At 36.1% G+C, this 19,544-nt stretch overlaps 1 protein-coding gene across 3 annotated transcripts in view; it reads right to left on the bottom strand.

Moving 5' to 3' along the window:
* Positions 1 to 19,544, bottom strand: part of Prex2 (phosphatidylinositol-3,4,5-trisphosphate dependent Rac exchange factor 2) — a 294,983-nt gene that overhangs the window by 34,958 nt on the left and 240,481 nt on the right. For all 3 annotated transcript variants that reach the window (XM_040294020.2, XM_005322936.5, XM_078017136.1), the window contains 2 exons: positions 16,624 to 16,690; positions 16,186 to 16,376 (listed from right to left, as the gene is read on the bottom strand). In XM_040294020.2, the coding sequence (XP_040149954.2) occupies positions 16,186 to 16,376; positions 16,624 to 16,690 (258 nt within the window). The remainder of the gene's footprint in view (positions 1 to 16,185; positions 16,377 to 16,623; positions 16,691 to 19,544) is intronic.

The raw sequence follows: 19,544 nt of genomic DNA, 5'->3' as shown, positions 1-19,544 counted from the left end.
CAAAAGCAAAATGATTTAACTGCAAGGTTATAATTGCTGTCTTCTTTGCATCCTAGCATCTTTCTGTCCTGATGTGTAGTGTTTAAATGGCTCTTGGTTATTTCTGGAACTGAGCTAAGAGAAGTTGAGTTAGGGATGCACTGAGGATAGGTTTATTGGGGCTTATTTATTTGATTTACAGTTACTTCTGTTTATAGTTAGGTTATTGTGTCCTGGTGTAGGAATGGCTTCCAAAACACTCCTACTGCTCACTACACAAAGTCATCCCATTTAAAAGAGAAATATAGGGTCAGAGGTTTTGCCTATGTACTAGGGCCCCCAGGACTAGGAAGTGTGTATGGTGGAGAAGAAGCAGGTTGGAAATGCAGAAAGCCAGAAACTATTCTCTGCAATAATCTTTCAAACATTATGGCCCAAATGCTAAAGAACTTCAGAGATTTTTCTTTTTAAAATTTTTTTTGTAGTTGCATATGGAGAGCATGCCTTTATTTTATTTGTTGATTTTTATGCGGTGCCAAGGATCGAACGCAGTGTCTCACACATACTAGGCCAGAGCTCTGCCACTGAGCTACAGCCCAGCACCAGATTTTTCTTTTTATATTTCACCATAATTTAAAATTTACAAGACATTAGCAATAATGCATTTTGATGTTGAAAGGCTTTCTAAACTCTCAGTAATTTAAATTCAATCATCCATGCTAGTAAAAAGAATAATTTTCTATTCTCTTTATAGAAAATTATAGGACAAAATGGTTATGAGAGTCAATCAGAAACAATGTTACTAAAAATTGTGGGAGAAAAAAGGATAGGAGTGGGTCAGGCAATAAAATAATAAAATATTACTTTTCTAGATTTTGTAATGATTATACTTACAATGCTTATATTTAAACTTTACAATGCAGTTTTTTTCCTGGCATTCTGAGTAAATATTAATTTTCATTTCTATTCTGTTTGATAACTTTCTATTCTTTTTCTTAAAGAGGGCACTTAATTTTAGACCCCCAACATCTCCATTATTACAGTGAGTCTGCAGTATAACAATGAACAAAGTCAAGTTCCATTCCTTTTGGTAATCGAACTTTAGTAAGACAAAAGAAAACAAAGAAGCCAACAGTATCAGATGGGAATAATTTATCCAGAAAATAATTTTATAGCAGATGATAGACTATAAAGTAAAATGACACTAATAGAGTGTGGGACGGCAGAGGGAGGTGCTGTTTTGGGGAAAACGAATTCAAGAAGAACAAATGCAAAGGCTCTAAGGTTAATACCTATTTGGTCTCCTCATAAATAAGCATGATGCTCTCTATACACGAGTGAACATACAAAGACAAAGGCAATGAGGTTAGGGAAACAGCCTAGGCCCAAACATGCAGGACTTGGGGGTCAGAGTTTAGCATAAGTGGGCTTCTTATTTACTTCTTTGGTTGACATGGAAAGAATTGCAATATTCATATTATGGGATATAAAAAAACAACTTGTTAAGCAAATTTTCAGACTGATTCAGTGTCTAACCTTAACATCATGTCAATACCGAATTCCAGACATCTTCAATTGCTATCCAATGGCAACATTTGCAAAATCAAAGCTCTTCATTCTGATGCTTAAGGTTTCCTACCAACTGACCCACCATCTTCCACCCCAACTCCCTATATAGCATGCTCACTCCAACCAACCCATAACTTCTGTTTGTAGCCCATGTCTTGGCACCATTACAGAAAACTTGCTCCAATCTGGAACATTTGTCCAATTTTATTTGTCTTTCACTACTTTCAAAATATCTTGGAGTGTCTTCCCAAATATAGAATGGCAGTTGGCAATAGGAGTCTCACATTCAGAGACCCTGGGATGTTGGGAAAATCTTGTGGGCTCCTGGCTAGTTAATTCTACTCTCTCAGTTTCCATTCCTCATCTGTAAGAAGAAAACAGGCGCACTATCTTTATACAGTCTATAAGGAAGACATGCAGTGCTGTGTGTGGTCACTCAGCACTACCTATAGTGAGTCCATTTCTATCTCTCTCTGCTACTAAATGCATTTGAATGATATCACATAAGCCTCCTCATAATGGGCATTATTTTGAAAATCTGAGGAACATGAGCTTTTGTAAATTCCATTTTCACAAGTCTCATCATATTTAACTATTTTTAAAAAAGTTTATGCTCTTTATTTTAAAAAGAGGTACTCATTAAAGGCAACTTGGAGTAAATTATGATAGGATTATGATAATTTCATAAAACCAACGACAAACTTCCACTAACATCTTTTCTATAAATTGACATCAGTTAGAGTTCACCTGACCATAATCTGGTACTTGCTGATAGAACTGATGAGATTATTTGTGATTTTTTTGTTCATGAGTTTGTCTCAATTGATGTTAGACATCAGGTCTCAACTTTATATACCCAACTGCAGATGCAGAGGTAAGGGTCAGGAAAAACATGTGAAATAGTCTCCTGTTCACCAGATGTGAGGGGTCAAATGATGGAGGTACACTCTCCCACTCCTGTCTCTCTTCAACTAAGCCTCTCTAGTGAGACAAACCTTAGTTTCCTAAATTGTCTTACAAGCAAAATATTCTCCTTCAGCCATTTACTAATGCATACCTACTATGCTATATTTGTTCACTTTGTAAGACTTCACATCTTACTTGAAGCAACTTTTTATACATGTTAATCCTCCCCGTTTTGAAAATTCATGACATTTTAATAATATTCTCAAAAAGTAAGGAACTTCTACATATTTGTGATTTACCATGATCACATACCAAAATATCATTACAATTCTGACTATATTCTGAGACCTCCACAGGTCTACTGACTCATGTGATGTTGATCCAAATTGCAATCTCCCAAGGGTTGAAATGCATTAAACAGTATAATTGGGGAGATGCAGTACCTCTTTTGGTCCACAAGGGTGATGCAGAACTCACATCAAAACTGACAGAAACCAGAACAATGCGAGGGTAATGGCTTTAAATTTTGTTTTCCTCCAGTGGATTTATTTGCAGGACCTGTGATGCTTTACTTGGTAGCTAATCATCACAGTGCTTTCTCTTGGGGGCAATCACAAAGGATTTTATTACTAGTGGAGGAGGGCTATTCTGGTTCTTGTTATAACCTGGCACATTAAAACATGAAAAACTGGAGTGATGATGATTTCTAAATTTGTAGCCACAATTTGTCATAAACTGATATTATACAGATATTGAGGTGAAAAAAACTTTCTAAAGTAACTAAAGGTAGAAAATGCAAACTTTAATAAAAAAAATGCTTTGTTTATTTATTTCCCCACGTTTAGAAAATCTACAGTGGTACTGAACATTAGTTTGAAATTTTAATTGTTCGTCTCAATAAGGTTACATAGTTGGCTGCCACTAAAAACTATTCTTTAAAAAAGTCTATTGCAATCACTGTGTTTACAGATACACGTATTGATAATTCAAAAATTACCTGAGCAGCAATTTAACTATTTTGAGCATTAATGATGTAATTGAATCACTTGGATAAATGTGATCTTTTTGGCATTTATTTAGTATTAGCAGGCTAATCTACTGTTAGAAAAACATGGCATTTGGGGCCCTGAGTTCAATCACCAGTGCGGAAAATAATTATTAATAATAAAAATATGACATTTGATAAACTACACATATTTAAAGTCTAAAAGGCACATGTCAGGGTTTTCTGAGTTGAAGGGACCATGTACTTCTGACTGCGGAAATGCAATAGACACAAAGGGCCCCTAACAATTGAGATAAACTGGTTAATCAAGAAACCCAAATTTGTCCCTTGCACCAATAAACAGGTTAATTTGATTTTGTACTTGGCAATATAAATAAATATTTGAAATCAGTGAGTTCTGCCCTGGTGTAGGATTCCCTCATTACTCACAAGCTGATTTTGAGTTTTAGCTCTGGACTTTCACATGTGCTGCCTCATTTCCACCACCCTTTAGAACTAGAGTGCTGCTTTTCAGTGACAGAAATGAGAGTGAGAATATTCCCTTAGGACACACCCTGTAGAGCCTATGTAGAAGGACAGCCTGAGAAACTCATCATTTTGATAATATCCTTCACATGAATTATGTCTTTATACAGCTATTAGTTTTATATGTAGAATCTTATAGATCCAGACTTTAGAACATGAAATTGTTTGCCCCCACTCTGAGAAACTTCTTTATTTCTCTTTTAATTAAAAGTCGGTTCATTATCTTTGTTCAATGAGTACTGTGAACAAGTTATTAGGAATCTAATCAACTGTGGTTCTCTGTGATACTTAGTTAATGCTACCTGAGCAGCATTTGAATTTTGGAGAAGAATGATGACTACCTATTTCAACCTCAGGAAAATGATGGGGGTGTGGGGTGTAATAAGCTGGATGTCCACAGCTCTCCCTGCTCTTACACACCACTCTTTGAAATACAGATGCTTCTCATGACAGAGGCAAGGGAATCACAGTTGATTTTACTCATCCCAGGGCACCATCTGAACTTCTGTCCTGGGAAGTATAAGGCAGATTAGTTCCAACAATTTTTTCAAGCCAAACATACATTTCTACCTATTGAAATAATGTAAATGTTTCTTCTCAGTTTCAAAATGCATTTAGCTATTTCTGTGGTGTCATTTTATTTTTTATTCAGCTATAAAAAAAAGCATCTGTATGAAATAGATGTGTTAGAGATTCATTGGCCCCGAGGAAAAAAAAGAGAAATGAGACACAGAAATTATTTAATTCATTAAAGGTACACTGTACAGAGATTTTAAGTGACCTCAGCCTTTCTATTTTTATAAAACATTCCCAGAATGGGTGTGGTCAGGATTAAAATGATTGCTTTCCATTGCTTTGTCTAGCATTTTTTGATAACTTATTTATATTTCACCTCTTGAGTAAGGAATTTTATAAATGCCCAAGTTACTGAATTAAACTCATCCATTACAAGAGATTAATGTGTGTAGTCCTGTGTGTAATGGATCTATTTCAGCACACTTCAGACTTACTGATTTCACATTATTACAGTCCCTCAAATCTCTTTAACTGCACTGCTCATACCAATCTCTTGCTTCTGCTGGTATAACCTCCTGAAGGAAATATCCTGTGTAGGATTCTGGGATTGCTAACAGCTGACCCTGAGCAAGTTACTCAAACTCTTCCATAATGTTTTCTCCTCTACAAAATTGAGTTTAATAATAGTATATACCTCAGATGCTGTTTCCAGGATCACATTGAAATAACTCATGTTCACTACTTAGCACAGAGTATGTAGCATGCAATATATTCTCAACAAGTCAGTGATTTTTTATTAATACCAGCACTACCACCACCACTACCACCACCAGGCTGAACTAGTCAGAGTATTGCTCACAGCCTTATATCCTACGATATTCCTGGGACTCAGTAAACATTCAACATATTGAAAAGGTTACATGAATTCCTACCTAATATGTGTCATTGGTATTATATGTATATGCCTTAAAAGACAAGAACAAACAAATGCTAAAACACCTGAATCTTTTCAAGTCCTAAATATTGGTCTTTATTCTAACACATGCTCTTGGTTTCTCACTCTAGGAAAGAAAATGTCCTAATCTTGAATTCAAGGGGAGCTGTTCAGCTGCTCTTTAATGACTTCCTATGAGTTATCAAAGAAGGATTCTAAATACAGCTCTAATAGGGCGTAGGGTTTTGTGGATTCTATTTCTTATGAATCAGAAAAGTAAACTCTTGTATTTTAATTTTCCTCCCTTTCATCCTATGGTGACCCTATAGAGTGATTTTGTAATAGTTTTTACTGGGCTTCCTCTGTTTTAGTAAGTATGATGTACTCATTTTAAGCAGATGCTTTTTGTGGGCTGGGGAATGCAGCTCAGTGGTAGAGTGCTAGTCTGGCATGTGCCAGGCTTTGGGTTCAATCCCAAGGTTCTCAAAAATAAAAAATAAAGTTAGATGTGTTCCATATTTCTAACTCTTCAATGACAAGATGGGTTCACTGCCAAAAACATATATTTAGACTGAACAACCAGAGTGCTCACCAGTGCTAAATCCTGTAGGAGATGCACCCACATACAATGCAGGCTGCTCAATGAATGTTCATCCCATTTTTGTGTGAAAGAAACCATTTATTCCCATTTCACCCATACACCTCTGAGAGACCAGGTGAGGCACTAACTTCCTTGTATAAATATGGAGTAAATGACAGGATTCAAAAACCATTCTCTTATTCAAAATCCAGGGCTCTTTGCAGGACACCAAATTCGCATCACGTAGATGAATACATTTAGAGAATCCTGGCTCCCTCCATCCATAATTCAACAATCACAATCTTGATCCCAGCATTTGTATTTTAAATGCATTGTTTTGGCAGAGTCAAATTCAGGCAGCTCAAATTAATGTGTCATTCTAAAATGTGTTCATGATTAAAAAGGAACTAGATTTGCAGCATGCTAAGTATTTTGACGCATGCTAAGTAAATATATCGATTGTAAAGTGATCAAGTAGTAAAAATAAATTGAATGGAGAATGTCTTCCTTTTCCACTACAGATTTGCATTTTTCTATACAAAATGTACTGTTCTGTGCAAAGGTGTTCAATCCTGCAATGATCACATTTATTCTAGCTTCTAATTACTTTTAACTACGGGTCGCACAGAGTGCCATTATGGAAAGTCTATTGACAACTAGGATGAAGCACCTGACTGAAGAAACCAAAGCTTCCACGGTGCACAGTTATATTTTCCCTGCTCCCTTTATAACCTTGCACTGAGCAGAAATGTACACCTGAGGGCTAATGCAGTATGTTAAGCACTCATCAATCCCCAAATTGCTGTTGTCATTCTCCACGGGCAGAACCCTGCAAAATTAATATGGAAAGGCCAGCTGCTGACCTATTGATCTCTCCCACCTTATTCAGCCTTAGCAATGCCTTGGTGACAAATGAAAAGCTTGAGAAAATTGCCACAAGTCAACAGGGATTTCAAAAATCCAGTGCTTATGTTCTTGTTCCCCGGTAACTGAGAAGCACTTTTCTGAAGCAAATAAAAATTGTGTGTGTGTGTGTGTGTGTGTGTGTGTGTGTAAAAGAGCAGTCTATTTGTTTCATCAATGAATTATCTTATCTTACACATACACACAATGAAACATTAAATATTTACACTCTCTCTTTAAGAAAATTTGAATGACTGGTACAGTAGTAGCTATAAGCCAAAACCCAGTAATCATTCAGGCAAATTTTTAGTATATTTTATAGGAACAATCTCTGGATATCTGTTGATGCTATCAGCATTATGAATTCTTTGACTCTTATCAAACAGTCCCGATGAAATCTTCCCAAGACTGTACTGGGTTCCTATGTTTTATAGTCTTGAGAGCCAAAAGGCAAGGGGTTAATGTGTATTTAAAAATATTTGTAAAAAGAAAGGGAGGGGGAGAGAGAGAAGAGAGAGAGAGAGAGAGAGAGAGAGAGAGAGAGAGAGAGAGAGAGAGAGAGAGAGAGAGAGAGAGAGATGGAAGGCAGAGAAAGGCCCCATGGAAAAGAACTGAACAGAATGCAAAAGTGATGGGTAACAGCTGGAGTGAGATCCTGGCAGCAGAAGCAGAGCTAAATTGAATACTCCACTCACTCCATCTATCTTAAGGCAAAAAAGCAATCGAGTTTAAGGGGCACATTTTCAGCACTGCACAGGGAATTAGCCATGAAATTCTCATTAAAGATAATGGGACTTTCTATTACAACTTTCAATACATTCTTCTGAAAGTTCTCCGAATATAGCTTCAAACCTAGGCTTAAAAACCAAATGCAAGGCAAAAACATTCCACAGCCCCTGTGCTTTTCTATCAAAGCACACTAAGGTGTGTTTCCTTTGACTCCACTTCTTTGTAAAGGCTAGCAGAGAGGTGACCGCTGACCTTTTGGGCTGGGTAATGGAGGTGCTTTCAGGCCCTTAGGAAGAATAACCTAGAAGAGGGACTGGAATTTTATTTTGTTTTTAATATCCATTTTGCACATTTAGGGAAAACAATAACTTCAGTTTATTTATAACACATATTGAAGAAACATGCCATTTAAAAACGAGATTCTGTATTTATCACTGTTAAATAGCCAACTACAAATTTAGTAATATAAATACTTAAACTTTATTAATATTCTCAAAGAATAAAATTGGGTTTGGTAAATATAGGTGACATATAACTAATAATGTCATAGAGACATGCTTAGTTATATTATAGTTATACAATATGCTTAACATATCATGATATGTTTACCGAGACTTTTCCTATTTTAATGATGGAAAGTAATAACATATAAACTCTTGCTTTATATGTACTGAAAGTAAGTCCTGTTTGGCCAGCATCACAAGATTCCTAGGTGTCAGAATTAGAGACCTGCAATAATATGTCACTCTCAGAAATATTGCTAAATTAATTTGTTCATATTACACTTAAGAAAATAATAAAATTTTCTAAATAACTTACAATAAATAATCTATCAAGATTCATATCAATCAAGCAAAGATATGACAGTCAGACAATGATATCCTTGAAAAATGTGGCCATTTTTCTAGGGTAAAAAAACTATCTGCTACCATGTTTAAAAAGTTTGATTTCTCCCTATTATTCTTACCAAAAAATACCTGTTGTATTTGTTTGGTTGTCTTAATTAGCATGAATTTTAGTATTTATTTGCTGATTTTACAATTCAGTAAAACACAGAATTCTGGATTTACTTCTAGTGAGAAGTCATGAGACTAGATGTACAATTATGAAAGACAGTGCTACTTATCTGTCATAAGTTGGATCTATTTTGTCTTTCAGAGCCCCATTATTGCAGTACTTTATTTTCTTCTAAAAATCAGAACATAATTTTAGAACTACTTTTTACTGAGAATGTACAATATTCTTGAATCATGAGCTAGTAGGAATGTTTCTTTGCTTCTAGTTAGTCATCTTTCTAGGGATTTAAAATTCCAGCCTCTCCTCTAATCTTGTTACTGGATTTCTTAGAATATTTTTGCACAAAAAATAAATGGATACATTTTGAAACCTTCATTTGCTTATGGAAGCAATTTATTATTTTTCTGGCCCCCACAGAGAATCTAACCTACTTAAGGAAATCCCCAGAGTAAACCTACTCCTCTTAACATATCTGCACACAGTAGAAAAGATGCAGCTTCCCTGTCTGCCCAATTGGGACTCTGATTACCTAAGTCAGGTTACCTTGAATGCTCTACTTTTACGAGACTCTCCATTATCTAATGTGGGACTACTTTTCAATTTGTCCTTAGATGTCATGATAATGACAGAATAAAATATTACTAAGAAAGGGTCCTTTAGAATCTCAAAGTGGTTTTTAAAACAATTAATTCATATTGCCTGAATACGATTTTTGTAAATGCTTATATGAACCAAGAGTTCATATTGATCTTCATGTTAAATAAAAACTACTCCAAGAACCACATTGGAAGTACAATGTGGTTGTACTACATTGGTAGTAGAAATTCCTTTCAGTTGTTTTTATATTTTACCTCCTGGATTTCAATTCTTTAACAAATGCTCACGATCATACTTTGGGTCCTGCACTATGGTTAAATGATGGGTAACATAAGTTTCTGCAATGGGCAAAGGGCAGGAAGGATGACCTTGGGAATTCAACCCCCCTCTGTAATGCTCAATTTCCAAATTACCAACCAATAAGGACATTTTGGAAATGTATCCTTTTAATTTGATTCTTCAAATTTTATATACATTAAAGCTAACTTCTGTAGTGTATTAAAGAAAACTACTGGATTATACAGGCAGTAGCTTGTCTGGTGATCAGTATTATTGCATGTTAACAATAGAGACATGCTAGCCTTGCCACAGACATCCACAGGCTCGATCCACAGGAGAGTTTCATGTGATGGGAGCTGGGTATTGATGAGCCACAGAGACAATAAGGTCCTCCTGATGGTGCCACTAATCACCTCCCTTCAGATGATGGAACTCAAGGTATAATAGTTAAAATGCAGAGCTTTGCTTCCTAGAAGGGATCAAACCTCACAAGAAACATGAAGGTAATTCATATATCCAGATCTCCAATGTTTAGGTTCAAAAACATCACAGGCTAGTTGGCCACATGAGACCTGCCCTCATATCACCCACCTGCCATACCAAGGCTCAGATACCACTGACAACCATCATTAAAAATAGAAAGAAAGAATATGAGAACAAAAATTTTCTGGAATGAGTCCTTAGAGAGAAAAACTATGTTCCGAGATTTCTTGCCCTCACTAGAAATTTCTTTTGACACATCCTGTATTCTTTCGGGTATTTCTTTAGAAATTTCTATTCACTAGATCCCTCTGGCTAAGGACGCAGAAACCAATGTGTACAATAAAAATGATATCTTTGTTTTTCTACCCAGTAAGACACAGGCTTTGAGTTGTATAACATTTGCAGTATACTGATATATACTGCTTAAAGAAAAAAAAAAACAGTTGGCTATTAAGCACGGTGGGAATAAAGAACCCAAACAAATTAAAATGCTGCATTGAACGGAAGGATGCTGCAGTAAGAAATAAAAGGGAAATTTAGAAATTCCCCGTAGCAAGCTTTTTGATTGCCTGCCACAAATAACTGGCATGGGTACAGAAAAGAACTTGAAAAGCCGAGTGCTGATTTGATTCTATACCTTAACAAGGTTCAATTTGGCAGAAAGTAACTTTGTTAATAAAACATGATATACACAATATGAATAGCATAAGTCTTTGTAGGAAGGAAATTTTTTTTAAAAAATCAAGTTCTTTCTTTACTGATAAATAAATACTAATTAAAACAATACTGAAATATAATTTTACATTTAGCAAAAAAAATACACAAGTGGATTCTAATACCCTCTGAAGACAAGGTAAGGTGTGAGTGCTCCAGAGCTATCTATCTACCCTACTAGTTATATTGTATACGAGGACAATCTTTTGTGGGAGCCCACCAACAATACATTAACCAAAGAGCTTTCAATTCTTTGATTTTAAATTTGAACTGGAGGATATTTTTTTTTGTTTTGTTTTCTTGTACTAAGAAAATAAACTGGCATTTGACCAGCAACATATAGAATGTTGCTTCACTGAAGGTATTAAGTGCAATAGGGAAAGAAGATAAATCACAGAACTTAGTGTTTAGTAAATTTTAGTATTTCCACTAGATGAAATGTCATGTCACCAAATAGATAACAAGGAAGTCAGGCTTAGTACCTTTTGTGCTGCTGTAACAGAATACCTAAGACTGGGTAATTCATAAAGAACAGATTCCATTCTTAGAGTTGATGCTGAGAAGTCTAAGGTGGAGAGGCCTGCATCTAAGTCTAAGGAGAGGGCCTTCTTGCTGCATCTTCCTAGGATGAGTGGCAGATGGGCAAGAAAGCATGAAAGCAGAGAGCAAGAAGGGCCCTAATTCACTATTTTTAACGCACATAATTGTGATTACCAATCCACTCCCATGATAATGACATGAATTATCAGAGAGGCAATGATTAATTACCTCTTACTCAGCCCCACTTCACATGCTATGGTATTAAGGATTAAGTTAGGGGGACACATTCAGAGTCTACATGCACATTTGGGACATATATAATTGCTATAAGCATGAAACAAATTATTAAATCACAGGTTACAGTTTGAATGTGTCCTCTAAAATTCACATATTGAAACAATCATCAACGTAATAATATTAAGAGGTAGGACCTTTAGGAAGTGATTAATTCATGAGGGTGGAGTCCTCCAGATGACTAGCACTCTTATCAAATAAGTGCAAGGTAGCCAGACACAAAGGTACATGCTTGTAAACCCAGAAACTCAGGAGGCTGAGGGAGAAGGATCACCAATTCAAGGCTAGCCTCAAATTAGTTACTCCCTAAGCAATTTAGCAAGACCTTGTCTCAAAATCAAAAATAAAAAAGGGCTGGGGAAGTAGCTCAGTGGTAAAGCACCCTTGGGTTGAATTAATCCCAAATACAAGAGAACAAAAACCTGCAACAACAAAATAAAACAAAAAATACATTAAAAAAAAGAAAAGAAAGGCAGGTTGCCTCCCTCCTCTTTTCCCTTCTGTACCTCTTACCATGTGAAGATACAATGTTCAAGGTACTATCTTGGAAGCAGAGACAGGTGCCCTCAACAGATATTGAACCTGCTTGGGCCACGATCCTGGACTGCAAGCCTCCAGAAATGTAAGAAATAAATTTCTATTCTTTAAAATTACCCAGTCTGTGGTGTTTTGTAATAGCAGCACAAACTGTCTAAGACACTATACATACTACTAAAACAATGTTCAAATGTGTTATTATTTGATAGAGAAGCTGTGAGTTGGCTGCAAAATGAAAAAAGGTAAATCAAAATAGAAAATTCTGAAAATTTTTCTATTTGCTGAATCACCTTTTAATCATTTTTATATTGCTTCAAAGGCAAAATTCTGGTATTAAAAAGAGATCATTCCTATCCTTCTTCCCTATTCCACAGCAATGGAGATCCTAAATGGAAATGAACAGCTAAAGAGGGCACAGACAGGAGAGTTGGATCAGCTGACTTGTACTGTATGTAAAGAATTATTTCAGGGAATTGTGTTAGCTTTTCATGGCTGTGACAAATACCCAAGGAAAACAGAGGAGAGAAAAAAAATTATTTTGGCTCAGAGTTTCAGTTCATGGTCAGCTGGCTCCATTGTTTTGGGTCTGGGGTGACTCAGAACATTTCAGCAGAAAGGTGTGGTGGAGAAAAGCTGCTCAGCTCACAGCAGCCAGGAAGGAGAGACAGAGAAGAGAAAGAGGCAAAGAAGAAATGCCTTTCTTGGACATGAACCATGTCCTACATTTTCCACTACCTCTTGATAGTCCATTCAGCTATCAATGGACTAATCCACTGATGAGGTCAGAGCCCTTATGATCCAGTCACTTCCCAGAAGCCCTACTTCTGAACACTGATGCATTGACCAAGCCTTCAACACATGAGCCTTGTGAAGAGATGATTTTAATAGTTCATCATGAATTCTATTCCTACTAATTTTAAATTCTATTTCCATATATGCTATTCTATACAGCTCTGGCATCTGATTCAAGCTGACATTAAAACATCTGGACATTAATGCTAATTCAATCTGCCTTTTAATCTGAAATCCACATTCTTTCTTTTAATATCAAATATATGCACTCTAACTCAATACTTTAAAAAAATATTTTTGGTCCTCTTCACATTTGCCCAGTAAAACCAGAAAAGGCGGAAAGTTGACAACCTAATGTGAATATCATACTTTTGATTATTTCTCATCTTAATTTTAAAAGTAGATTATAAAGACAACTTTGGGAGTGTTTGTACTAATTAACCCTGTGAATCTCTCCCCTCTGTTGGAACCTGAGGTTAACCTCCGAGGAGGTTCATGTTACAAGCAGGGTTCTTCCCTAGCTGTCTGCATTAGCACTATAAAAGGATTATTTTAGGAACAGTCTTCTGTGGGATTTTGAATTGCAATATAAATTAGCACAAATTTTATCTTCTGAAAAAAATCTAAGCAAAGCCTTCACTGAAAAATGAAAGATTATGTTCAAGTTCCATTTTACTCTACATAATAGGAAAATTAAAGAATTTTCAAATAGATTTAAGTTCAGCACCTTTTATGGTGCATTAGGGCCTACATCTTAGTAAATATCTTCTGAAATTAACAAAAGGTCTATTTATTTTGAATAATAGGAGTAAAGTCAAATTATTTTAAAAATCAATGTTTCTTAACATTTTAACATGCCAATCAATGAATATAGCAATATAAAATAGTTGTGTAATATTAACATATTTCTTAGACCACACCTGTCAAATTCTAAAATTGTCATGGAACATCTGTGAGAGTAATCTGCATAACATGGTCATGTTCTCCAGCATTAAATGGCAGGTTTAATTATGTTAACTTTTCATAAATTAATGCAGAGGTAAGAGTATATTTTCAGAGATTAAAGTTGAAAGTGTCTTCCTATTTGATCAGGTGCATTTAAGGATAACTCTGACCTTAAAGTTGGGTGAGATAAGAACACAGTCCAGGTGATGCCACTATGAACTCCTTGCTGTTCTCTGAATACAGTAGGCTGTTTGCACTGCTGCTCCCCTTGGCTGGAAAACTCCTTCTCTGAGATGTGAGCACACCTCACTTCTTCATTTACTTAATGAAACCCTCCCACTCCTATCAGAAGTTATACCTCTCTTCCCATCTTGTCACTGTTTGACTACTCTGATTCCATGTTTTTGGGTATTTATCCACCTGCCATATCACATATTTATCATCTATTTTCTCCCAATGCTATGCACACTATATGAAAGTCAGGACTTTACTTTTTCAATGTAGTAACCCCAGCCAATAGATCAGCATTGGCACCTCTAGATCAGCATTGGCCCCTAATTCATGCTCAATGGCCATTGATGATATGAATGGATAATGAATGAATGAAAGAATGGAAATAGACTGAATGAACATGAGTTTATCAGAGGCAAGATCAATTCTCTGTTCCTAAAAGGTTATAAAATAATATTTGATCCACTCAGTTGCAGATAACATTTTCAATTAAGCTCTTAGTAAGATTGCAATAGTGCACAAGGTACACGGATATTAAAATGAAGGGAAGCTGGGTGCAGTGCCGCATGCCTGTAACCCTAGTGGCTCAGGAGGCTAAGACAGGAAGATCTTGAGTTCAAAGCCAGCCTCAGCAATAGCAAGGAGCTAAGCAACTCAGTGAGACCCTGTCTTCAAATCAAATACAAAATAGGGCTTAGACTGTGGTTCAGTGGTCAAGTGCCCCTGAGTTCAATCCTTAGTAACCACCCCCCCCCAAAAAAAGGGAAAAATTTCAGGCTATTTTTTCAGTTACAAGGATGTAATGGCCCTTTCAGAGGAATAGTCATGTTATATTTCTTAAGCAAGGCAGTGCTGTGTGGGGCTTCAAAACTAGTGAATGGCCATACCAAGTCAAAATGAAATTTCACAAATGAGAGGGTTGAATGGCCCCTCTCCCCTTTCCACTTCTACAACCCAATCCATCAAACCCCCATTCGAACATCACCGTCCCCTTAGAAAGTTTCCAGATCTAACCATCTCGAAGACATATTGTCCCTGTGAATTCATTCTTCAGCTGTAACTTTTCTAGGCCACTTGAATCTTTTATAGTTTGGGTTTTTTTTTTTGGTGTGTGTATTGTTTTTAATCTTATACCATTATTATTATGTTTTTGTTAGCTTTTTTCTGTTTGTTCTTCATGCCTAATGTCTCCAAGACGAATGCCCCACTTTATGATGTTACACAGCAGGCTCTGAAGCACCATCTGCAAACTTTGGCATCAATTAAGCACCAAGTAAATTTGAATACATAAGTAAACACCATCTTCAAAATCTAAATGGCCCACTACTAAGAACTAAGTCTTGTGAGAGAAAACTTGCTCCCTACTCAGATTAAGATGAGGATTAAAATTCTGGCCCTGTTTTCCATCTATAAGGGTTTACTTCATCATGAATATGAGAGATGATTATGAAGAGGGACTTGACTTGGGGGTACCCACTCTCATTTCAGGCCTAAGTCTGCTAAAACTACATTAAATTCACACACCTTTCTTGGCTGCCCAGACAGAGAACAGTTGTCTAAGACAAACCACCTGAATAGAACCTGTCAAAGATTTTACCTTGTCTTCTCAAGCATATTTTGTGAGCTCCCGGACCATCAATGATTTTGTCCAATGGAGGAAGGCAGCAGCATCCCCACGGCAGCAGGGAGCCCATAGGACCTGTGCTCTAGGAATGGGAAGCACTGAATAGTGGAATGTCTATCAAGCTAGTGAGAAAAAGAGTATCACTGAGCTCACTGAATTCAGCTCTTTCTAAGCAAATCCCTACAGTGAATAAGGAAGCACATTTTTTTGCACCTAAAATACAAATATGGTTCATATAAATGCAAGAAGGATAAGATTCTGGGTCACCATGGTATAAATGTAGGCATGCATTCATTTGTCTGACTAAATTAGTATTCACTAAAAATATAAGTACTAAAACCAGAAAACATCAAAAATTTTATTCCAAATGCATCCACATCCTTTTGATGTTTCCAGTTTTGATTTCACGCAGCCCATATGCAGACAAGTACCACCAACTAACACGTGGACTAACAAATGCAAGCAAGGCAGGGAAGCTCACGTACCGATGCACTCCGCTGCTGCACATGATGATGTGGCAAGCTCCCAGCCTGTCGCACAGCTCAGAGGAAACCGACAGCAGTCCAACTCCAGAGGCGCTGCAGGCTGTGTTTGCACAAGCAGCTGTGCGTTTTGATCTGATAAATGAGCCTACCAGTCGATAAAGTTCATCCAAAGCATTGAGAGGCCTCATTAGCTGCAGAAAAAAAGTGAAGACCATAAAATTCAACATGTTTCATAGAAACCCTTTTTTAGATGGGATGCAACTCACAGTTGTTACAGCTTTGAAAGTATATTCTAAACCAAAATTATTTTGTTATGGAGGTAACGGAGCTGGAGTCTACAAATGTTGCAATTACCCGCTGCTCAAGAAGAGCAGAAAAGCTGAGTAAAGAAGGTCTAGGAATAACAAGGCAGTGATAAGTATAATTATCTGTTCTTACCTTATCTACATAGGCAGCTTTGGATGTGGAGTTTGGTGGTGAATTTGACTTGTCCAAATAGAATGCCCTGTCAGAATCCAAAAAAAAAAAGAAATCATGGTTGACTGGTAGAAAAAACGTAAAATGCATCAGGATGTCCAACTTTTGTTGACTTCCTTTTAAAAAAAAGAGAATAAAGCATTGAACCTAGGGTGAATGGGTTGCACAAAAGTACTCATTTATCCACTGCAGGGGCAATTAAAGCTACCATCAACTCTATTACATATTGTGTAGCTTCAGATAATTGTCTTTGCTTAGTTTCCTCATTTGTAATTTGGGAAGAGTGTCAGATTCTACTTCGTAATTGCCAAGAAAAGTAAATGAGATAATGTAGGAAAATGCTTAGCACAGTACCTAAAACAGAGTGAGTGTTTTTAATATTTACAATAATATTATTATGAAGGTTGAAGACATATGTTGTGACTATTGAAGAATATTTACTGTGAAAATGTCAGATTATGAAACTAATATAAAAACTAATTTTAAATAGAATATTGAGTTGATATTTTAATCAGTAAGCTATCTTCAGATAGGAAGCTATGCATTTTGAGAATGCACTGGCTCTTTTTTTTTAATCAGTAGAATGCAATAGGATGATATCTATTCTAAAATATTAAACTGCATCCTAGTGGCCTGCAATAATTCAAAAAATTATTCCTGTATTTGCTTTGTTTTGCTTATGGCTCAATACTCAACAAAAACTGTAAGGAAATGATGCATAAAGATGATGTGTTCAAGTTTTGACCTAGCATCTATTTTTTAAATTGTGGTAAAGATACACATAACATAAAACTTACCATTTTTAAGTGAACAGTTCAATAACACTAAATACATTCATATGAACCATCTGGTTAACAATTTTTGCTGAGGTAAAATAATTTCCAAATGTGATATTTAATATTAATTTAATATTCATATAACAAAAATAAGTTCTATACTATTTGAGTTATCATATATTCCAATAAATGTTGATCCTATAGGAGTTTTGGAACACTTTTCAGATTTCCAAGTATTGGCCAATTATTATCAAATACAAGGATGATAACAGGCAAAAACAGTGAGGGAGAAATCTATGCCCAGTGCTTGGTTTTTCAGTCTGTCTGTCTGTCTGTCTGCCTGTCTGTCTGTCTCTCTCTCTCTCTCTCACACACACACACACACACACACACACACACACACACACACACACTGCTAGTCCCATTATTATTAGTAGTATTTCTTCATTTTGTCTTTTTAAGATAAAGCAATATGGATGAATCATATCTTAGATATAAATTAGGACACTTAACTCTTAGAGTACCTTTCAAACAATAATTATGTTCATTCTTATTTAGAATTATTTTCTTCCTCTCTAAAATACAGATTCAACTCTTCTTCAAAAGAATTTGTACCAATTCAGCATCCAAAGTCAGCTGTTCCTCATTAGAATGCACTCTGAACTCCTAAGAGATTTATTTCAAGATACAGGTAGCGTCCTAAACCCAAATCCCACAGCCACCCCTTGCCCCTGAGTACATCCACTGTGAGGACCCTGGGAACTAAAGGAAAGCCAGGCAGTGTCTGGCTCCAAAGATGGCTAGGATGACATGAGCCATAAAACACCATGAGTGCCAGGAAAATTAAGTCCCTATTACAGTCACTATATCAAGAGTGCAATCTAGGAGTTTGAGGAGTCATTTGAAAATTTTCAAGATTATCCCCAGTTTCAGGAAAGCAACAATCAGAAGAAACCAGTTATCAAAAAAGGAAGCAAAGTTTGGGTTGTGTGAGAGAGATAAAAACTCTAGTGAGTGGCTAGTGACTCAGGAGGTACAGACAGTAGACCCTGCTAAGGAGTCTGGGTCTCAATCTAAGGGAGTTGGGAGACAATGAAGGAAAGGTGTAATAGAAGGAAGGAGCCTCTTACAAGTCGTTTTTTGGTTTCCAATTTGTATATAATTGTCAGCCATTTATGTTTCCTCTATTTGCCTGCTCGTATTTCCTACTTGTATGTAGTATTACATCATGTTTTTTTCCTCTGGTACTTGAGATGAGTGAATCCAGGGACACTTAACCACTGAGCCACATCTCCAGCTCTTTTTTGTATTTTATTTAGAGACAGGGTCTCATTGAGTTGCTTAGGGCCTTGCTAAATTGCTGAGGCGGGTTTTGAACTCGTGATCCTGTTGCCTCAGCATCCTAAGCCAGTGGGATTACAGGTGTGAGCTGCCACGACTGATCTGTACCTTTTTACATAGATTTTAGTTTTTTCTTTTTAAATAAAGAATTAAATTTAATGAATGTTTAAACTTTCTGCTCCTCTTTCCTGTTTTTTTATTTTTAATCATATACATTCTTTGTAGGCTTTCTTCCCCAAGAATATTTTTAAGTTGATTATTTAATTCATATTTTAAGTCATTATTTACTTGAGGTATATTGTGACAGAAAATTTTAGAATCCAAATTCATTGTAAATTTCCCCCTTCAATATTGCTCTGGCATTTGTTTTCATTCTAATGGTTTTCAAAAGTGGTTTATTTTTTCTCTAGTAAGGTTTTCTTTTTATCCTCTAAAGTTAAACCAAAAAGTGTCAAATATAGATTTACTTTACTTTATCCAAATAGGTTCTCAGAATGTCCTTTCTGACATTCTGAGATTTCTGACTTCCTTGAGGGGTCTCATCTTCAATTCTAAAACAATAGCAGTCTTCTCCCACAGTTTCATCTTTGCACCATTGCTTCTGTTTTCTTCTTCTGGAACTTTCATTTGACATATGTCCACACATTCTCACTCTCCCTGTTTCTCTTTCAAGATGCACACACTTTCTCTCTTTTAATATCTTATTTTCCCATTATTGCAGTCTAGGTGATTTCCTCTGTAATATCTTTCTGTAATAACTTCTGG

Source organism: Ictidomys tridecemlineatus, chromosome 7, assembly GCF_052094955.1.
Source record: "Ictidomys tridecemlineatus isolate mIctTri1 chromosome 7, mIctTri1.hap1, whole genome shotgun sequence".
In the NCBI taxonomy this organism is placed as follows: Eukaryota; Metazoa; Chordata; class Mammalia; order Rodentia; family Sciuridae; genus Ictidomys; species Ictidomys tridecemlineatus.
This window is presented reverse-complemented; position numbering and strand designations above follow the sequence as displayed.